General features: G+C 46.4%; 1 protein-coding gene across 1 annotated transcript in view; it reads right to left on the bottom strand.

Moving 5' to 3' along the window:
• Window positions 1-17076, bottom strand: part of LOC133346009 (unconventional myosin-X-like) — a 69247-nt gene that overhangs the window by 31511 nt on the left and 20660 nt on the right. The window contains exons 3-11 of the mRNA XM_061557249.1: window positions 11131-11289; window positions 10186-10373; window positions 7273-7410; window positions 5078-5202; window positions 4508-4521; window positions 3077-3161; window positions 2766-2869; window positions 1975-2104; window positions 595-713 (exon numbers count right to left, since the gene is read on the bottom strand). Of these exons, the coding sequence (XP_061413233.1) occupies window positions 595-713; window positions 1975-2104; window positions 2766-2869; window positions 3077-3161; window positions 4508-4521; window positions 5078-5202; window positions 7273-7410; window positions 10186-10373; window positions 11131-11289 (1062 nt within the window). The remainder of the gene's footprint in view (window positions 1-594; window positions 714-1974; window positions 2105-2765; window positions 2870-3076; window positions 3162-4507; window positions 4522-5077; window positions 5203-7272; window positions 7411-10185; window positions 10374-11130; window positions 11290-17076) is intronic.

Genomic DNA, 17076 nt, shown 5'->3' with positions numbered 1-17076 from the left:
TTTGTTAGCACTTTCAGCTGAACAATTATTTATTCCGCATTGTGAAAAGCTTATGGAAGCAAAACGAATGCCAATAGAAAAAAATCAGCATTTTAGTGGCCTGCAAATATTGTAATTTCCAGGTCACGGAGAATTGTAGCACAGCTGGAAACACAGCCGATGCTGCGTGCAACCCAAATGCGACTGGTTATGTTGTGTTTGAATGAGCTCCCCAGTGGTGGTGCTAGCCCATTGGGGGAACGGGGCCCTGCTTTCAATTCACAAAATCCTAGTGAGACAACAAAAGAGAAAGACAAGAGATAGAGATGTAGTGAGATAAGAGACATTTAGTTGAACATAAAAATGTAGGAAGATGAGAGATGCAGACAAGCTAGGAATGAGAGATGTTAATTTGGCATTTAGGTTAATTAGCTTGTTCTGCTTTTTATAATTTGTATTTCAGCTGACATGTGATCCACCCATATTTTTTACACGAATCCCAGACCCGATGCACCGCATAGTGCCCTACGCTTTTGCTTGGTTTGCTAACACCGAGCGCTGCCGCTCCTCCCTGGAGCAGGCATCGGCACGAGCAATTGCGTGAGCCGCCCTCACCTGCTCGATGGTAAGTGGGGTGCTGATCTCCTCGCCCCGCAGGATCATGGAGCGCTGCGTCAGCACCTCGGAGAGCTGCAGCGAGTCGAGGCCGAGCAGCTCGGACACCACGCTCACCACTACGACGCGAAGTGAGGAAAACGGAAAGACACGGAACATTGGCGGCAGCAGCAGAAATCGCATCAGCACCACCAGGAGTGTCACCAGCATCACCAGCAGCAGCGACATCGTCAGCACAAGCGACAGCAGCAGCAGCATTAGCACAAGCAGCAGCACCAGAATCACACGCAGCAGCAACATCAGCAACACAAGCAGCACCAGCAGCTTTAGAACCAGAAGCACCAGCAGTAATTCGCCAGTGTCCATCACTTACACCGCACGCACACTCACATACGTAAATACAAGGACAAATAAAAAAGACAAAGTTCCCCCTTGTAGCCAGTACTTATTTAGGCTCAAATGATATGAAAGGCCAGTTTGGTTAGCACCATGCGCGGCCACTTTCACCTCCCCGGGAGTCATGTTTACACGCTGCGCCAGCAAGTCACATTTACGGCTGAGTCCACCGAGGGGAGGCTCAGGATCAGTAGAGATACCACTTGGAAGTGACGTTAGCCATAACTCAAGTCAAATCACGGGGCTTGTAGCACAGTGTGCTAACCACTAGACCACAGCTATACCCCACTATATAATAGATATCACTACTTTATTGAATATACATTCACATATTTTTGTGTTTCATTCAGACGCCGTCTTCCCGACAGACCTGGTCTTCACCTGAGGACGGCTGCTTGCGTTGTGGCCGAAACGTCGTGAGAATTATTTTATTATGTTTTATTTTTATAATTTTATTACTTCCCTTCTACGTGACTTTACCGAAAGAACCAAGAAGACATTTACATATGTTAATGTAATCATATCACAGTAATTTTATCCGTATACTGACAACTTTAACCAGGAATACAAATGATGTTGCTATGCTTGTAGCAAATAAAAAGATCTCCTGCATAGCCTTAACAATCTATTGGGGCAAGTGTTGTTCGCAAACACCTATGAAAGCTGGCACGGCAGACGACGGGGTGGGTGGCCCAGCAACACAACTGGTTACTTTTGTCTTCCGAGTGGCGAAGTTTACACATCACATCGGGTACTCGTTCGAGGCCGAGTCGAACTCAGAGAAGCCCAGAACCGGTTCAGATGATCGTCATTCGCCACTAAGTGACGGTGACGTCACCACAGCGCTCGTGCCATGCTATGTGCACTTTAAGGCCACGTGAAGTGTCGATCGAACGCCCGCTGGCAGGAGGTCATGGGACACAGACCACCTGTGTCCCCTACTGTGCATACTATGCGCAATCACGATAACCCGGCTTGTATTACCGTCCTTGTTGGAAATCTGAGCACCTCCGGCGGTCACGAACTCGATGTTTCCGAGCTGCAGCACCCCGGAGAGCAGCTTGAGCACCTCCCGCACCTCCTCCGTGCCGAAGCCCATCACCTGCATGGCCGTCTGTCGGGAAACGTGCGGAGAGAAACGGGCGAATGTTGAGTGAACGTCAGCGCAGGTGGCGAGGCAAGCGCCACCACCAACACCACACCGTGCTGGACTTAAGCACACACCGCCCTTGGGAGCAAGGCCAGCTGAGCTCATTTTACAAGTAGTGTGCCTGTTATCAAAAGTTGTCCCAGCACCTTCCCGTCAAGAAGAAACATATGTATTGAGACTGGAGGAATCCGATGAGCTATAAAGCTCTTTTCCACAGACACCCAGTAGGGGCGGGTCAGAACGTTACTCGTCGATGTGTTCAACATCGGAGCTGTGCTTATACGAGGTGTGCTTATATCCACCTGCCACTAACCTCACACCTGGAATAAGCCTCATATGAATGTAGCATGCAGAGCCCATTGTCAATACACTGGTGGAAGGGGATATTTATCGAGCCGTTGCCATCTCTCGCGGTCCAATTCACTTGGCGCCTGCAAAGGAGCTGGTTTCATTGCTCCATCTGCATCTCTGAGACGGACGTTCTCCGAACCTCGGTAAATGGTTACTCGCCTCAAAGAAATGGGGCACGTGTCTCAGCGTGCCCTCCGGCAAAGACAACATTAAATGGTTCGAGGCATCCACACGCTCACACGGTGCGATGGCCAGAGTCGAGAGATTCACTCACCATGACTTTCTCAAAAGACTTCACATCATCACACGCATCGTCAGAGATGCATCCCGATTGAGCCAGGTACTTATAGCTGTTAGGCTCCGATAGGCAGAGCGATTCTGGAATCGGGGCACAAATAAACACAGGATCATACAAACAAAAACCGTGCACCGAAACATGAACTCTTCCGTTTAAGCAATTGAAATCCACTGTAATTCTACGTTAAAATGTTCGTGACTGTTTTACGAGGCAATATTAGTGCCATTACTTATTCATGTGTCACAGTGAAATAACGAAAAGCCCCCACTCATCATCACCATCCCCACCTTTCTCCTCAGCCGTCGTTCCCGCGAGCAGCGCATAGAAAACATGAAAATTCCTCTCCCCAGGGTTCTGCCGCACCACTCGGTTCTGTAACAACAACAGGCGGCACAACAACCACAACAATCGCCGCTCGTCACTAAGAGACGGTGACATCACCACGGCGCGTGTGCCAGGCTAAGTGTATTCTGAGGCCAAGTGAAGTGATGAAGATTCGCTGGCAGGAGGTCACGGAAAAGACCCAGGTGCCATGGCTCGACTGCCTTAGATGACGATGCATAAATGTATGTTGGACTTCTTTCGCACCGTACCAAGCCTAGCTGCACAGCCACACACATATCCTTCGTACATTAACAAAGATCCCCTGTATAGCCTTTACATACTTTTGAGGCAAGTGCTGTTCGTGAGCACCTGTGAAGGCTGGCACAGCACACTGGTGTCGGCTGTCAGCGAAAATCAAACTCAGGTCGCCGAGTTCGTAGGGCAGTGCTAACCGCTACACTACCGCTCCCGCCAATAACATGTACACGTTAATGCACATACGATTCAGGTGTGCCAATGCATATTATACTGCACTGTATATTCTTGCAAAAGAGGAAACCAGCAAGAGTCGCACAGAACACTCACACAACAACATTTGGCCAGGTTGGCTTAGCGGTAACGTGTGCGGATTGTGAATGAAAAGAAAAAAAAACAAGCTGATTTGGGAATGCACAACCCCTTTGACACAGTGATCACTATATGGGGCAGTATGAAACTGGGGCTGTCCAGCGTCCAACGTTTTAGTGCAGCATGGAGACAGCTAACAAACAAAGCAACATTGGCTTTGCACATGGTTCTATTTTTTAGCGATTGTAATTTTCCCGTTTTTTTGTCAACATTCGAAGGTCCCTAATAAACCCCGTTATTTCGAGAACTAACTTTGTGTCCGCATGTTGTTGTGGGTGTCTGTGTGTGGGGAGCCGTGGCGCAGTGGTTGGTGAACTGTGCTACGAACCCAACGATCCGAGTTCTATTCTCGCTCACGGCCAAGATTGGTGACAATTACGTGAACCGGTGCTGGGCCTCCCCTACTTCGATTAAGCCATCTTTGAGTAACTGCTGCGGTGTGCAATTATCAGCGCTGGGGAGACAAATGTGGCCGGGTGTAGTGCTGGCCACCCATCTCCTTCGTGTGCTGTGCCAGCCTTAATAGGTGTTCACTAATAGCACTTGCCCCAAGAGTCTGTTGAGGCTGTATGGGGGAACTTTGTCTTTGTATGAATGCAGCCATGTAAGAGAAAATTCCTTTGTTTGCAAGACACACAGCATACTAACCTCACATGACGAGTCTCAAACATTCCAATCAATCAATGTTTGGTTAAGATTGAAGATCACTCTGGCATTTATTGTCGGCATTGGCATTCAAGTCTCATTCTGCAGGCACTTTATCTTACCTTCTCCAGCAAATCTGATATATGGTCGATGTTAAGGATAGGTCAGAGGTAAGCAGAGGCACACAAATGATTCATGATGTATTGTTACGTTATGTCCAGGCTTGTAATTTCTCCAATTTTGTTGTGGTCAAAATGAGTAAGGGCCAATTTGCTTTAAAGCTATAATGGAGTACATAAGGAAGCTCAGGATCTAATACAGCGATTTCAAAATAATTACCGTATTTCGCTCTCCCACCAATGGTTATGAATGAATACAACTCCTCACAAATCTTAAAATCTACTCTTCCATTATACTCCACTGAACCACGTTAAGAAAACATTTCACGCATCCACTGGTGGATGAAGGGCAGCCTATGATGAGTTTAAAGATCAGTTGCCACGAATGTCAGCAGCTTCTGTGAAGTAATCTCAGGCCGTTGTGCTCGCTTGCAGCGCAGTGCGCGAACCACTCGGCCATTATATTTTTTGACCAATGTAATTGTATCCCTGAAAGCAAGGGGGGAGGGGGCTTGTTACGGAGCCTGGGTCATCATCTCGTTGCCCGGCCTCTGCACGCGTAGAGGAGGATACAGTCGAGGATGCGGCCGCCCTGGATGAAGCCCTGCTGCGAGAAGTGTAGCTGGATGAACTTGCCGAAGCGGCTAGAGTTGTTGTTGTACACCGTCTTCGCGTTGCCAAACGCCTCCATTATGGGACTGAGAGACACGGGCAAACCAACAACAACAACAACACTTAAGTTACACCGCGAGTGTATCGCATTTGAAGAGGAGAGGTTGCAAACTCACCTTGTTCAAAGCTAAACAAAAACACAAACATACAAACAATGTTACCCAGTGGTGTTGGTCAAACATCTCAATTGTTGACAGGAAATGTCTCAATTTGGATTACACACAGAAACATTAACCCTCTTCTGTGAAGCTTTGGCGGGACCCTGCAAAAAGAGTCTTGAGAATCGGACAGGCTTTCCTGTGTAAACAAGTGTAACCATAAAAAAACAGTAAAATATCTCAAGCACACAATTATGTGTGAAGTTCTGTGTGTTTGTTTACCCACGTGTGCTCTAAGCCATGTACCTGTGCGAGGAGGTGTGATCCACTAATAAATGATGATGAAGATAAATCATAATTACGTCACGCGCGGGACACACAGACATTCTTGGGTAAATATATTAGTAAATTCGTTCAAAAATCCACCCGCTGCGCTACCATCTCCTGGCCACCTCACAACCCAGCAGATTTTGGAGTTTCACAAATCTACGCATGATCCATCAACCCTGGTCTCCAAAGCGCTGGATCACAAGCACGTGGCATCACACTCAGCAACAACAACTGCAGTACCACCACCACCACCACCCACATCTGCGGCCTGCAAACCTTGTTGTTTATTTCATATCTCGATGTCCTGTTCAGGCCAAATTAAATAATGATGCAGAATAATTGGGCTGTTTATTACATCTTTCCCAAGGCCAAGATCCATTATGTTGTAAAGTTATCGAATAGTATATCGTTAATGGGTTTTGTGATATTTTAATGCAATTCTGAAGGCAATGGGCGAATCAATCCTTAGTTTGAATTACAAAGAGCCCTTGTAGTACAGTATTGGATATGCTCGGCTTCACGTGCATGACCATCCCTCGTGCACATGGAATGAGATTGCGTCTGCGTTGCATTCATCTTCCCTCACCGTCGCTGTCAAATATCATTACTCCGATTGAATCACTAGGAAACGTGAATGCCAATATTTTAGAAATTCACAATGCAGATAACTACAGCGATTACTGGAATAATATTGCATCGCTACCCCCCATCAAATTATTTTTAAGAAAGAAACTGGATAAATTGCTTTAGACAATTTCAATGTAGATGCTTTTGTCAACCCATTTAGCTTATCTAATATCTCTCTTCATAGTACGTGTCATTGAACTCATATCCCCAATTGTTACATTCGTACAAACTCTAATTTATTGCTTTAATTTAGCATTGCCACGTGTTTGTCTTTCTACTTGTCGATGCACCTGCTTCTGTATGCTTTTAAAACCCAAGTCTCGCTCGAAAGAGCGACCTGCAATCTCTCTCGGGGCTCTCACCTGGTGAGACATGCTGCCTCTCTCGAGGTTGCCGTTGTAGGTGACATAATGACCAGAGACTCGTGTTATATCTGTTATGTAATCATGTTACCTCTTGAATTGATTCAGCGATGCATCATTCCATCCCGAGAATGTACCGATGCATTCTACATAAACGAGGGCCGCTGACAGAAGCTGCCCTCACAACCGCAGAGGGGATACCCCGTCCTACGTCATTAAATGTTTTTATCTGCAAGGAGTGACGACCATAGGTGGCAGGTTTAATTATTATTTGAAGGGAGGGGGGGGGGGGAATGCTAAAATACAATTTTGGAGTGCTGAAATAGATGTTTCATAAATATTTTAAAATAACGAGTGAATATAAAAAAATCTGTCATGTTTTCAGACAAAACTAGTGTTCAAAAACGAGAGAGCGCACGGTTGCCATTAGTAGAGCCCGGTGGCTCGACTAATTGCGAGAGAGAGCGCGCGCGTTCACCGATTGCATTGGTTAACCACGCACTGTGCCGGTGGTGGCCTTGCGCACTCTCTCTCTCTCACCGAGTCAGGCTTCCAGAGATTGAGCCATATGGGGTTGCGGTTAGAACAATGCAAGCTGGCGGATAGGTTTGAGGAGCTAGGCCCTGTTAGCCCTTGACCACCACAGCCGCCACCGCCGCCCGTGGTCGACGCGGCTTACCTGCTTTCAAGAATGGCCGTCTCCACGTTGGTGCTCGTGGGGCCAGACTGTGCCGCCCTCCCCGCTCCTTGGCTCGTCTCCGACAGGAAGTTGAGGATGAGCTTCGTGCTCTCCGTCTTCCCGGCACCACTCTCCCCACTGGAAGCAAAACGAGTTGGACGGTCATCAGCGAGATTGCTCTGGCTGCTAGCCATGCATGGGGCGAACAAAACTCAGGAGGGGACAACCCCCCCCCCCCCCCCAATATGGGGGTGGTGGTGACTTCACCGGACTGTGGGCGGGAGGCGAATAAAGCCGCTACTAAATCGATGCGAGTTTTCCATCTACCTAATTCAGCCCCAATAGGGGCAATGAGATTACACCTTCCATTAAGTCACCCAATTTTTCAAAGCTAAAGATCTGCACATGGAGATTACTGGTAATTGTGACAATGATTGATATACCACCTATACACAAAACTACCATTTTCCAAAGCTTTTAATTCTTTGTTTGCATGTTATGGCCCCATTTGGTATGTTATAAAACATCTGGTGAACCATTAAAGATTTTCAAAGGTAAGTAACATTTTCACAAAAATTCCGTGTCCAATAGGATACTTCATGATGATATAATATGTCTCCTAAGGTGGCAATGGCACTAATGATGGTGTCAGCGCTATAGTACCATATGTTGACATCCACCAATCACAACTCGAGCTCATTAAACTTTAACATCTCCACACTCCTCCGCGTGCCAACTGGCCGTCGCTGCGCATCCTTTCCCTGTGCTGCCGTTAATCTCCTTAAATATTTCATGTATGAGCCCAACCATACGAGGAAAAAAAATACGTAACACAAGTGGCCCCAGAGAGTTGGCTAAATCTGCTCGTAATGGATGGCAGTTTTCCTGTCTCGCGCACGCATGCACACGTGCAAGTGCATAGCCGTATGCACTCAAGCACACACATACATGTACATTCTCTGGCGTTATCAGTTGTCAGAGTGGCTATTATTTCCATTAGTGGCTCTACTTTCAGATGCGCATAATTGGAACGAGAACTTCACGTGTCAGAGGCTATGGGTCAGCCTCGTATGAATATGTCAAACACGGACCCTAACAGCATTGCAAACAGGGGAAATGCCAATACTAGTTTTTTTGCTGTCTAATGTGATCAGAAAATTACCATCAGCAAAGCAAATTTTTTTTAGCCAAGAGCACAATTTACTCAACGTATTTATGCTCATTGTTTTAAGCAATTCTGGGACTTTTTCACTTCATTGAAACGTCAAAAAACAATTACCGGTGTTTTCGACAAAGTGAGCTATGGATTATTTGTACGTGCTATGAAGAAGGCCCATTGCCCACAACGTCATCGACTATATTTTTAAGGTCACGATGTTTTTCGTGAATGAGTTTACATTGCCTTTGTGTGGGTTATTTATTAACAAAACTGCTACGTAACCTAACAAGTTTAACATACATATAACAGCCCTGGCTTTAAAGAGAGTGCTTTTTCTGAATTTATGGAAACACAAACTTAAATAAAATAGCACATGGTTATTTCAAAATCAACAGCATAACTGCCATACTAATCATACAACAACACAAAGATTCCTCATATAGCCTATTAAGACTGTTGAGGCAAGGGCTGTCAGTGAGCACCTATTAAGGCCAGGATTGCACAAATGGGCGATCCTGTCAGTAGTATGCTCATCCACCTTTGTCTCCAAAGTCCTGATGTTTACACACCGAACCAGGTACTGAGTTAAGTTGACCTTGGGGAGGCCCAAGACAAGCCCACAGCACTCGCTCATGATGTTGGCCGCGGCTGGGAATTGAACTCAGGTTTCCGGGTTTGTAGCTCAGCGTGCTAACCATTCGGCTACCACTCCCTTCATCACACACTTCCACATATATACATTTCCAGAACCCTGTAATCTAAGTAATCACCAAGCTTAAGTCTAGATTTAAAATGTATGCGTACTGTGAACTGCAAACGACGCGAAATATTATTTGTAGAGAAGACTAATATAAGCCTGTATTGATTAAGGCCATTAAATACCACAGTCAAATGCATGTGCACAACTTAGACCGATGCAATGCATGCACATTACACAGACATGCATAACGTAAAGTGGGAGAGTGCATACGTAAGGACAATTCAATATAGCAAGGTTGGAATGATTCACAAATTCCCATGAATCAGCGATGAGTCCATTAAGTTATCTCCAAGGACGTCTGTTTCACACAAAATGTTACGGCAGTGGCAGGCAATATGCGCCTTTTATGGCCTGCAGTGTGGAGAGAGCAGGTGGGAGGGGTAACTGGAGTTAGCAGGTGAGCAGGTGGACAGAGCAGGGAGGAGGTGGAGTTTGCAGGTAGAGTCAGAGCTGGAAATGAGAAGAAATTAGCGGGGGATCGCATAAATGATTCACCCCCCACCCCCACTAGATCTGAGGAGGAGGGGGAGGAGCTTTGCTCCATGTGTGGGTCTCTGTGCGTGTCTGTGGGTCTCTGTGCATGTCTGTGGGTCTGTGCATGTCTGTGCGTCTGTGCATGTCTGTGCGTCTCTGTGTGTCTGTGGGTAGCGGTTGTGTAGCGGTTAGAGCGCTGCACTACTAACCTGGTGACACGAGTTCGATTCCCGCTCACGGCCAACACCAGTGACAATTATCTGAACTGGTCCTGGGCCTCCTCCCCTAGGTCGACTCAGCCTAAAATGAGTGCCTGGTACAGTGTGTAAACATCGCCACTGGGGAGACAGTCCATTTCCACCACTGGGTAGAGTTAATCAGGTGGATTTCGCAGGTAGAAGAGAGCAGGTGTAGGGAGACAGGTGGGGGAGCAGTTGGAGGTAGCACATCAATTTAGCAGGTGGAGGGATGCGCCGGAGGGCAGCGTGCACAATCCCCCGCGCCCCTGGCTGCTGCCCACCTGATGAGCACGCACTGGCTGTCCAGCCGCTTCCACAGGCAGCGGTAGCACTCGTTGGCTATGGCATAGATGTGGGGTGGCAGCTCGCCCAGGAGGTTCTGGGCGTAGAGGCCCACGGCCGCCTTGTCGTAGAGGCCGTCGATCAGCCTGTACGGGTTCACCGCCGCCAGGATGGAACCAATGTACGTCTGCAGCACCGAAGAGGAGGGACAGATGTCGGAGGCCGGAAAACAACAGCGTGCACAGAGTGGGCTTTTTTCTCTCTCTCCGTGGGAACCGCTTGAGTAATGAGATTAATCAGAAGGCATTGCTCATGAGAGAGACCGATGTTCCTTCCTCATTTCGTGGGCAGCAGCGATGCTTCTCTTCCGTAATAGCGTTTGGTCATTCTTCTGCATATAGGCAAAAAATCTCTGCAGTGAACTAGTGCGTACAGTTGTTTATGAAGAGTTACAACCATCGAATTTGAAGCGCTTCTTAAATGTGCATCGCAATGAATTGTGCATCAAATTTAATTACCGCGTGTCTCCGATAAGTTAAGATTAATGAACGTTCACTGCAAGTCATGTTAAAACAAGCCGTGCAGTCATATCAAGGCAAACACCGGGGTAAATAACCTCTCACTCTATCAGCCAAATTAATTATTTGCTGGCTGTATTCATAATTAGTGATAATCAACTGCATTAAAGCAACCAAAACTGGGTCATTTTAAGCCTTGGAGCATAATCGACAAAGCAACTCCAAAATATCAGTCCACTGTGCTCATGTAAACCCAGATGCCTCATTCCCTCTCTCGGCCTGTACCTCTAAAGAAGGCCCAAAGGAAATCTCAGAGCAGTTATGTCCACGAGGGGATGGATGACTATTGTGTGAATTGAGTTTTACTGGGCTTTCCAGGTGTCTGGTTACTGCAGGGGGAAAATAAAAAGAAATAAAACTGCGCACGTAGATTTTGTTGTCGTGGAACCGCAGGTGCAGGTTGTGCATGATGGCGCCCTCGTGCAGGTCGGCCAGGGCACTCATGTCCTCCACGCCCTCGACGCTGCTGCTGTGCATCGGTGACACCTTGTCGTGAGAGAGTGCGGCCTGCGGGAGGCAGAACGCCTGTCGGGGGGGCGTGGGGGGGGGGTCATGAAGATTGTGGAAGGTCAGGGATTTACACGTCGCACAGGGAAGCGATGCTCTTAGATGTTGCCGTTACCTTTTGTTGCGTTGCTCATCCACGCGTGTTTGGCAAAACATTTTAGCTTCGCACGAGTTCCCAAAACAAAAACAACAACAGATAAAATCAACAAAACTACCCACAATATTAAAGATATACTATGTAATTGGTTTATTATGAATTCAAAGCAGAGATGTCTGCTCTTAAGCAGAGATATTTGCTGTGAATTCCCTGCCACTGCCCGGAGCGTCGACAATTTATCCATCACTTTCCTCTCCAGGGCAGTGCTATTGACGACTTGTGCCGAGTTCCACGCACGCCTGGCTCACACGGCGGACCTGCCGCTGTTCCCTCGCAACAGGGACAGACCGTCTCTCGTGCTCTGCCGTCACGTTAAAATATGCATTAAAGAGATAGTTCCAGTAAGTGTGCTTTATTTGTGTAAATAAAATAACGTCGTGATATTAAAGCCGCGGCTCAACAAAAAAGAAATCAGCATTAAGATATGCAAGTGTGCTGCGAATTATATGATGGTATCGTTCAGATATTGTTTTTGTACCGTACATAGTCAAATACAACTAAAGAAGCCACGCTGGCTGAAATGTTGATTTTGTCCTTGCAGTCAATAAACTTTGTATTTTAATTTTAACAAGCCAGATAATTATTTCAACAACAAAAAACCCCACAGATATTTATCCATCTATTAAATACACAGGCGAGCGGTGGCATAGTCGTTAGCGCACTGCACCTGGTCACCTGAGTTCGATTCCTGGCCACCGATACCATGAGCAACGACAGGGACATCTGAAGCAGTCATTTGTCTGTCCCATACCCAAACCCGCACTGGCCAATGTCAAGTTCGGGCAAATCAACCCCACAGCCCACACAATTTATGAAGCAATTAATCCACCAGTACATTAACAAAGGGCTGTAAAATGTAAATATTGTTACATGAAATACCACCAATTATAACTTCGCAGAAGGGTATTGTTTAACATGTAGCTTCTATATCAAAGCAAATATGAGAGAGCTTTAATTTTGAAGTCTGCGAATGTCAGCATCAGTGCAATGGCATCTGAAGATACGAGAAGCAAGCGGCGTGAGGAGGAGGAGGAAAACTGTGCCGCCATGTTTCATTTCCTCTTCGGCAGAGGACAAGGTTGGCTGCTTCGCTTGCTTAGTGGTTCTTAAGCCAGCCCAGCACCCCTCCTGCTAGCTCCCAGACCCCTTGGGGACTACAATCCGATCCATTAGATGGGGGATATCTCATCGCTGGTCCAAAGGTTGCGGAGGAAAGGTGAGGGATACACAGGGCTCAATATCACTCATCTCGCAGAGTGGGGGGGGGGGGGGGGGGGGCTCTCTCAGCAAATGTACGGCACGCAAAAGACAAGGCAATGAAACCAGCGCTTTGAACGTCCGACGAGTGCTCTCTCCAAACAGCCAGCCGTGGAAATGTGCCCATCGGCCCGTTGCAAGGGCAGTATGAATACAACTCACTCTGATGTAAACATTTGGTCAGGATTTACTGCTTGGCGCTACGCAACAAGTCGTACGGTTTATTTAGTAATTTCAACGGTTGTTCGCAAATCTTCAGATCGAGGCATTTTGCGATGGAGAGCTGGGATGACAATATACACTGCAGATTACAGCAAACATAATCAAATATGACTTGAATGTGTTAAGCATCGCAATGTATCTCACGTGGCCGTATGACAAAGGAGACATGCCTGAACGTCGTTCGTTATTTCGGACAATTATCAGCAGCAAATGAAACAAGTGGTTGGTACGCAATTCTGAAATTGACAATAAATCATGCAGCGAAAAGCGTGGTCACAACTGTTTCAAATATTGCATTTGTGAATAACCGATGGTAGGCGGCGCATCAATAGCAAAGGACGGGGTATTGATGCATTCATGATACATCCCATTAGGTACAGTGCATGACAGTGCCTTATTGAGCAGTGTGGCTCAAGAGATGGCTGTGGGAGGCACTCAAGGTAATCGGCCAACGCCCCTCGCTGCTCTCGGTCCACAGCTGCGCTGCAGACGCTCTCAATATCCACAGCTCCCATTAAAAATTCACAGAAGAACGACACAACTAGAGGCCGCCGATTGGTGGGAAAGCAACGTGAACAAACTGGGTCACCTGTGGACAAAGCCGCTCATTTATGTGATTGCGACTTAAACGCATCGACTGACAAGCCCTTTATTTCAATATTCATTTATCCTTCCCGCAGTGGCCAAAACCACATATCGGGTTACAACGCAAAAAGAATGGTCATCGTTGCATTGCATGGCCCCACGGGAAAAGTGCCTTATGACCCACAGTGTTCCTGATGGCCGCACGGCGTAGAGACTGGATTTACAAAAGAACTGCATATGTAGACGTACGTATGTTGTGCTCCCCCAGGCTCATGATCAGGGGAGGAGTATTGTTGCAGATTAAATAAAATATACAAATTTTTCACGTTGCAGCTGCTGTTCTCCGAGAAATGAAAGGGGAATTCTTCTCGTGGATGAAGGTGGATGATCTCTTGTGCTAATAACTGGGGGTGCAGGACTCTCGTGGGTCAGAGCCAAGATGCCATTTCAGAGGAGCTGCTGCAGGGTAGTGAACGAGTGGGCCACGGTGTATCCCGGAACAACCCTGGCGCAGGTCGACACCATCGCCCATGCGCTATTCACACGATTCAGCCGTGTGCTCTTCATGAGTCAGCCGTGCACAGGCTGCATTGGCTGCATTGGCAAGAGGTGCGCGATTGGATTGGCGAGTACGGAATTGACATTCCGTTGTCAATTCACCGCTGGATGTCTCTCCAGGTTGTGTTGGTCATGGGGACGGTTTGCCCAATCTTCATCATGCTGGTTAGGCCAGGCTGGTGAAAGAGGGAAGCCTAAGATTGGGTCTGTGGTATCACTTGCCACTGATGTTAGCCATAGCTGAGAATCTAACCGAGGTCTCAGAGTTAAAAGTGCAGTGTGCGAACCGCTGCGCCACCACTCCACCATGGCCACTTAACCTGGGTTGAAATGCGGGTAATTATTGTTTACACATGGTAGTTATATTTGGCTTTGAAAAAGACGTTTAATGTATGTGTGCCTGCTTTTCTACACTTGAAATCCCTTTGCAAAAAAATGAAAAAAAATTCATTCAAACAGAAAAAATTGACGAGTGACATTATTGACATCAAGAGAAATTGATGCAAAATCACGGACGAGCCAGGGAGCGATGGCTCTTGTTGTGGCAAAATTCCATTTTGTACGAAACTCTTGAGAAACACAAAGCCACATGGCTCTCAAGCACACGTGACTCACATGCACACAATGTGTCGCCCGCACTTCCCAAAGACCAAGGCAAATATCCCTCGTATAGCCTGGTCAGACTGTTGAGGCAAGCGCTGTTACAGAACACCTATGAAGGCCGGCATAGCACACGAAGGGGTGGGTGGCCACCACCACCTCTTCCGAGTGCTGTTCCTTTATACATCGCACTAGGTACTCATTTGAGGCCGAGTCGATCTAGGGGAGGCCCAGGACCGGTTCAGATAATCGTCACTTGTGTTGTTGGCCATGGGAGGGGAATCGAACTCGGGTCGTTGAGTTTCTAGCGCAGCACGCTCGCCGCTCCCCCATTTGCCACATGCACACACACCCACAGCTCGCACCCAGTCAAGAGCATTCACTGCGCCTGCTTGAAGGCTTCCGAATGTTTATAGAGAGACTAGAGCTGCCACTAAAGCCCTTGGCAAGTAAAATATTTCTGTATAATTCCATTCCATAATTGAAACCAGAAAGCAAGACTATATATATTGATTAGAGTATTGTATTGAGCAAAGAAGAACCAATTGTGTAGAGAGTTTAAAGCTATCCTCCGGGAGTAAGGATTCACGTTCCTTAATCAATTTAGTGATGGTAATTTTAAGTAGTGTATTGTATGAATCTCACTGCAGCATTTAGCAATGTTGGTACAGTATATTCCCATTTCAATATTTTCACTCCCATTAAGCTTCATTATAAATGCTCGGCATTATTGATTCATTGCTTCCTCAATTATGGATGATGTATACAACTTCTAGAAGGCGAATAGAATGGTCACGCAACATTTCCTTTTACGCACATGAACAGGCAGTCACAAATAGACGTAAATAATGATTCCTTCCATAGAGGCTGCATAAACCGTTTTAGGTTATTTTTCACTCAAGTGCCATTGCATTAAATGACAGTATCGAACATTTCAATGATGTTTAATTTGGATACCTCAAAACCACACACACATTGAGAATAGAAAGGGGCTACAAAAGAGGCTACACGTGCAGCAAACACGACGGTCTGGCTATCTTCAAACAGACAACAGGAATGTTTGGCAGAAGTGAACAGCCAAGCCCTTGCATGTGTTTAAATGTGTGGCTCAGGGTTTTGTAAACGATGACTCAGACGAGAGACGGTGCTTTCATATTACCATATCTTCGCCTTCATTATCACCATTCATAATCAATCCACTGCTGGATGAAGACCTCCCCGAGCGACTGCCAACAAAGATTTAACAATCCATCGAACACCGCAGCTCGTGCGTTATGATAAATGTAATTGTTATGATATAGGATACATTTGAAATAAAAATAACAAACTATAACTTTCAGCCCTTCATCAATCGGTTGTAAGATGAAGGCTTCCCAACACTGTGTTGATCACGTAAATTAGTTTTGACCATACTCCGCCACGTCAGTGCAGGTTTGTGACGGGAGTGCTCAGGACCGGTTCCGACATTACTCGTCACTCTAGGCAGCTTTTGCCAAGAATCAAACTCAGTTCACGGGGGTTCCCATTGCGGTACGCTAACTACCGTGCCACCGCTCCGCCCCAGCATACATTTTCGTTTTCGAATAATGAGAGGGCTTCATAATTTTGGACAACGCGTGGCATTGAGATGCCCTCATGTGACTGGTCAAATGTTGCAAACAACAAAAAAAACAAGCACAATTGTTTATTGTCCAGGAATTCCAGAGCGAGGGCCCCGAGTTGGCTTCCCATAGATGCAGAATATTGCAACTGTACATGGAACGGACGAGGAAGCTTCACCCCAGCGTATCAGCCACGGCGCACTCCTGTGACCACATGACCTGCCATGGAATTTCCGGCCACAATGCCAGGTGGGATTGAGATCCACCATCAGCAAATCACATTTCTGTGCCGTGGTCGCAAGAGCCATATAGAATGAAAGGCAGCATGGGTTGAATGTCGAGTTCTGCAGCGGATTTCGTTCATGACCTACGCGAATTACTAAATGATGTATGGATCAAGGATGGCCTGTGCTCCCCGTTGCACGTTAAATAAAACAAGCATTTTGCTTTTTTGAATACAGTTACTCGACCAAGTCTTTCCCATAGAAGAACATCCTTTATTGTTGAGGTTTCCCCATGAGGCTTATACTAGCTTTATAACCTTGAAAACATTTATGCTCTGCATTATTCCTTGTCTACGTTGCATAAAAGGCAACATGCTACAATTGGCTGCGTGTAATTATGCATTTTGAAATATCTTGAAATGTAATGTTGCAGATTATTTTGAATTAATCTAAAAATATAAAACTTCAAAAGTATTTAAAATAAACAGTTATGCAGTTATGCTCTATCTTAACAATAATCTTCATATGCTCAGAATGTATTTTTCTGAACAAATATGTTCACTTCCAGGAAACTGGCATCGTTTAAATCACTACGCATCTG

This window comes from Lethenteron reissneri, chromosome 23 (assembly GCF_015708825.2).
Source record: "Lethenteron reissneri isolate LAM-NWPU_2019-01 chromosome 23, ASM1570882v1, whole genome shotgun sequence".
Lineage (NCBI taxonomy): Eukaryota > Metazoa > Chordata > Hyperoartia > Petromyzontiformes > Petromyzontidae > Lethenteron > Lethenteron reissneri.
The sequence above is the reverse complement of the archived record's forward strand: the minus strand, read 5'-3'. Positions and strand labels throughout refer to the sequence as shown.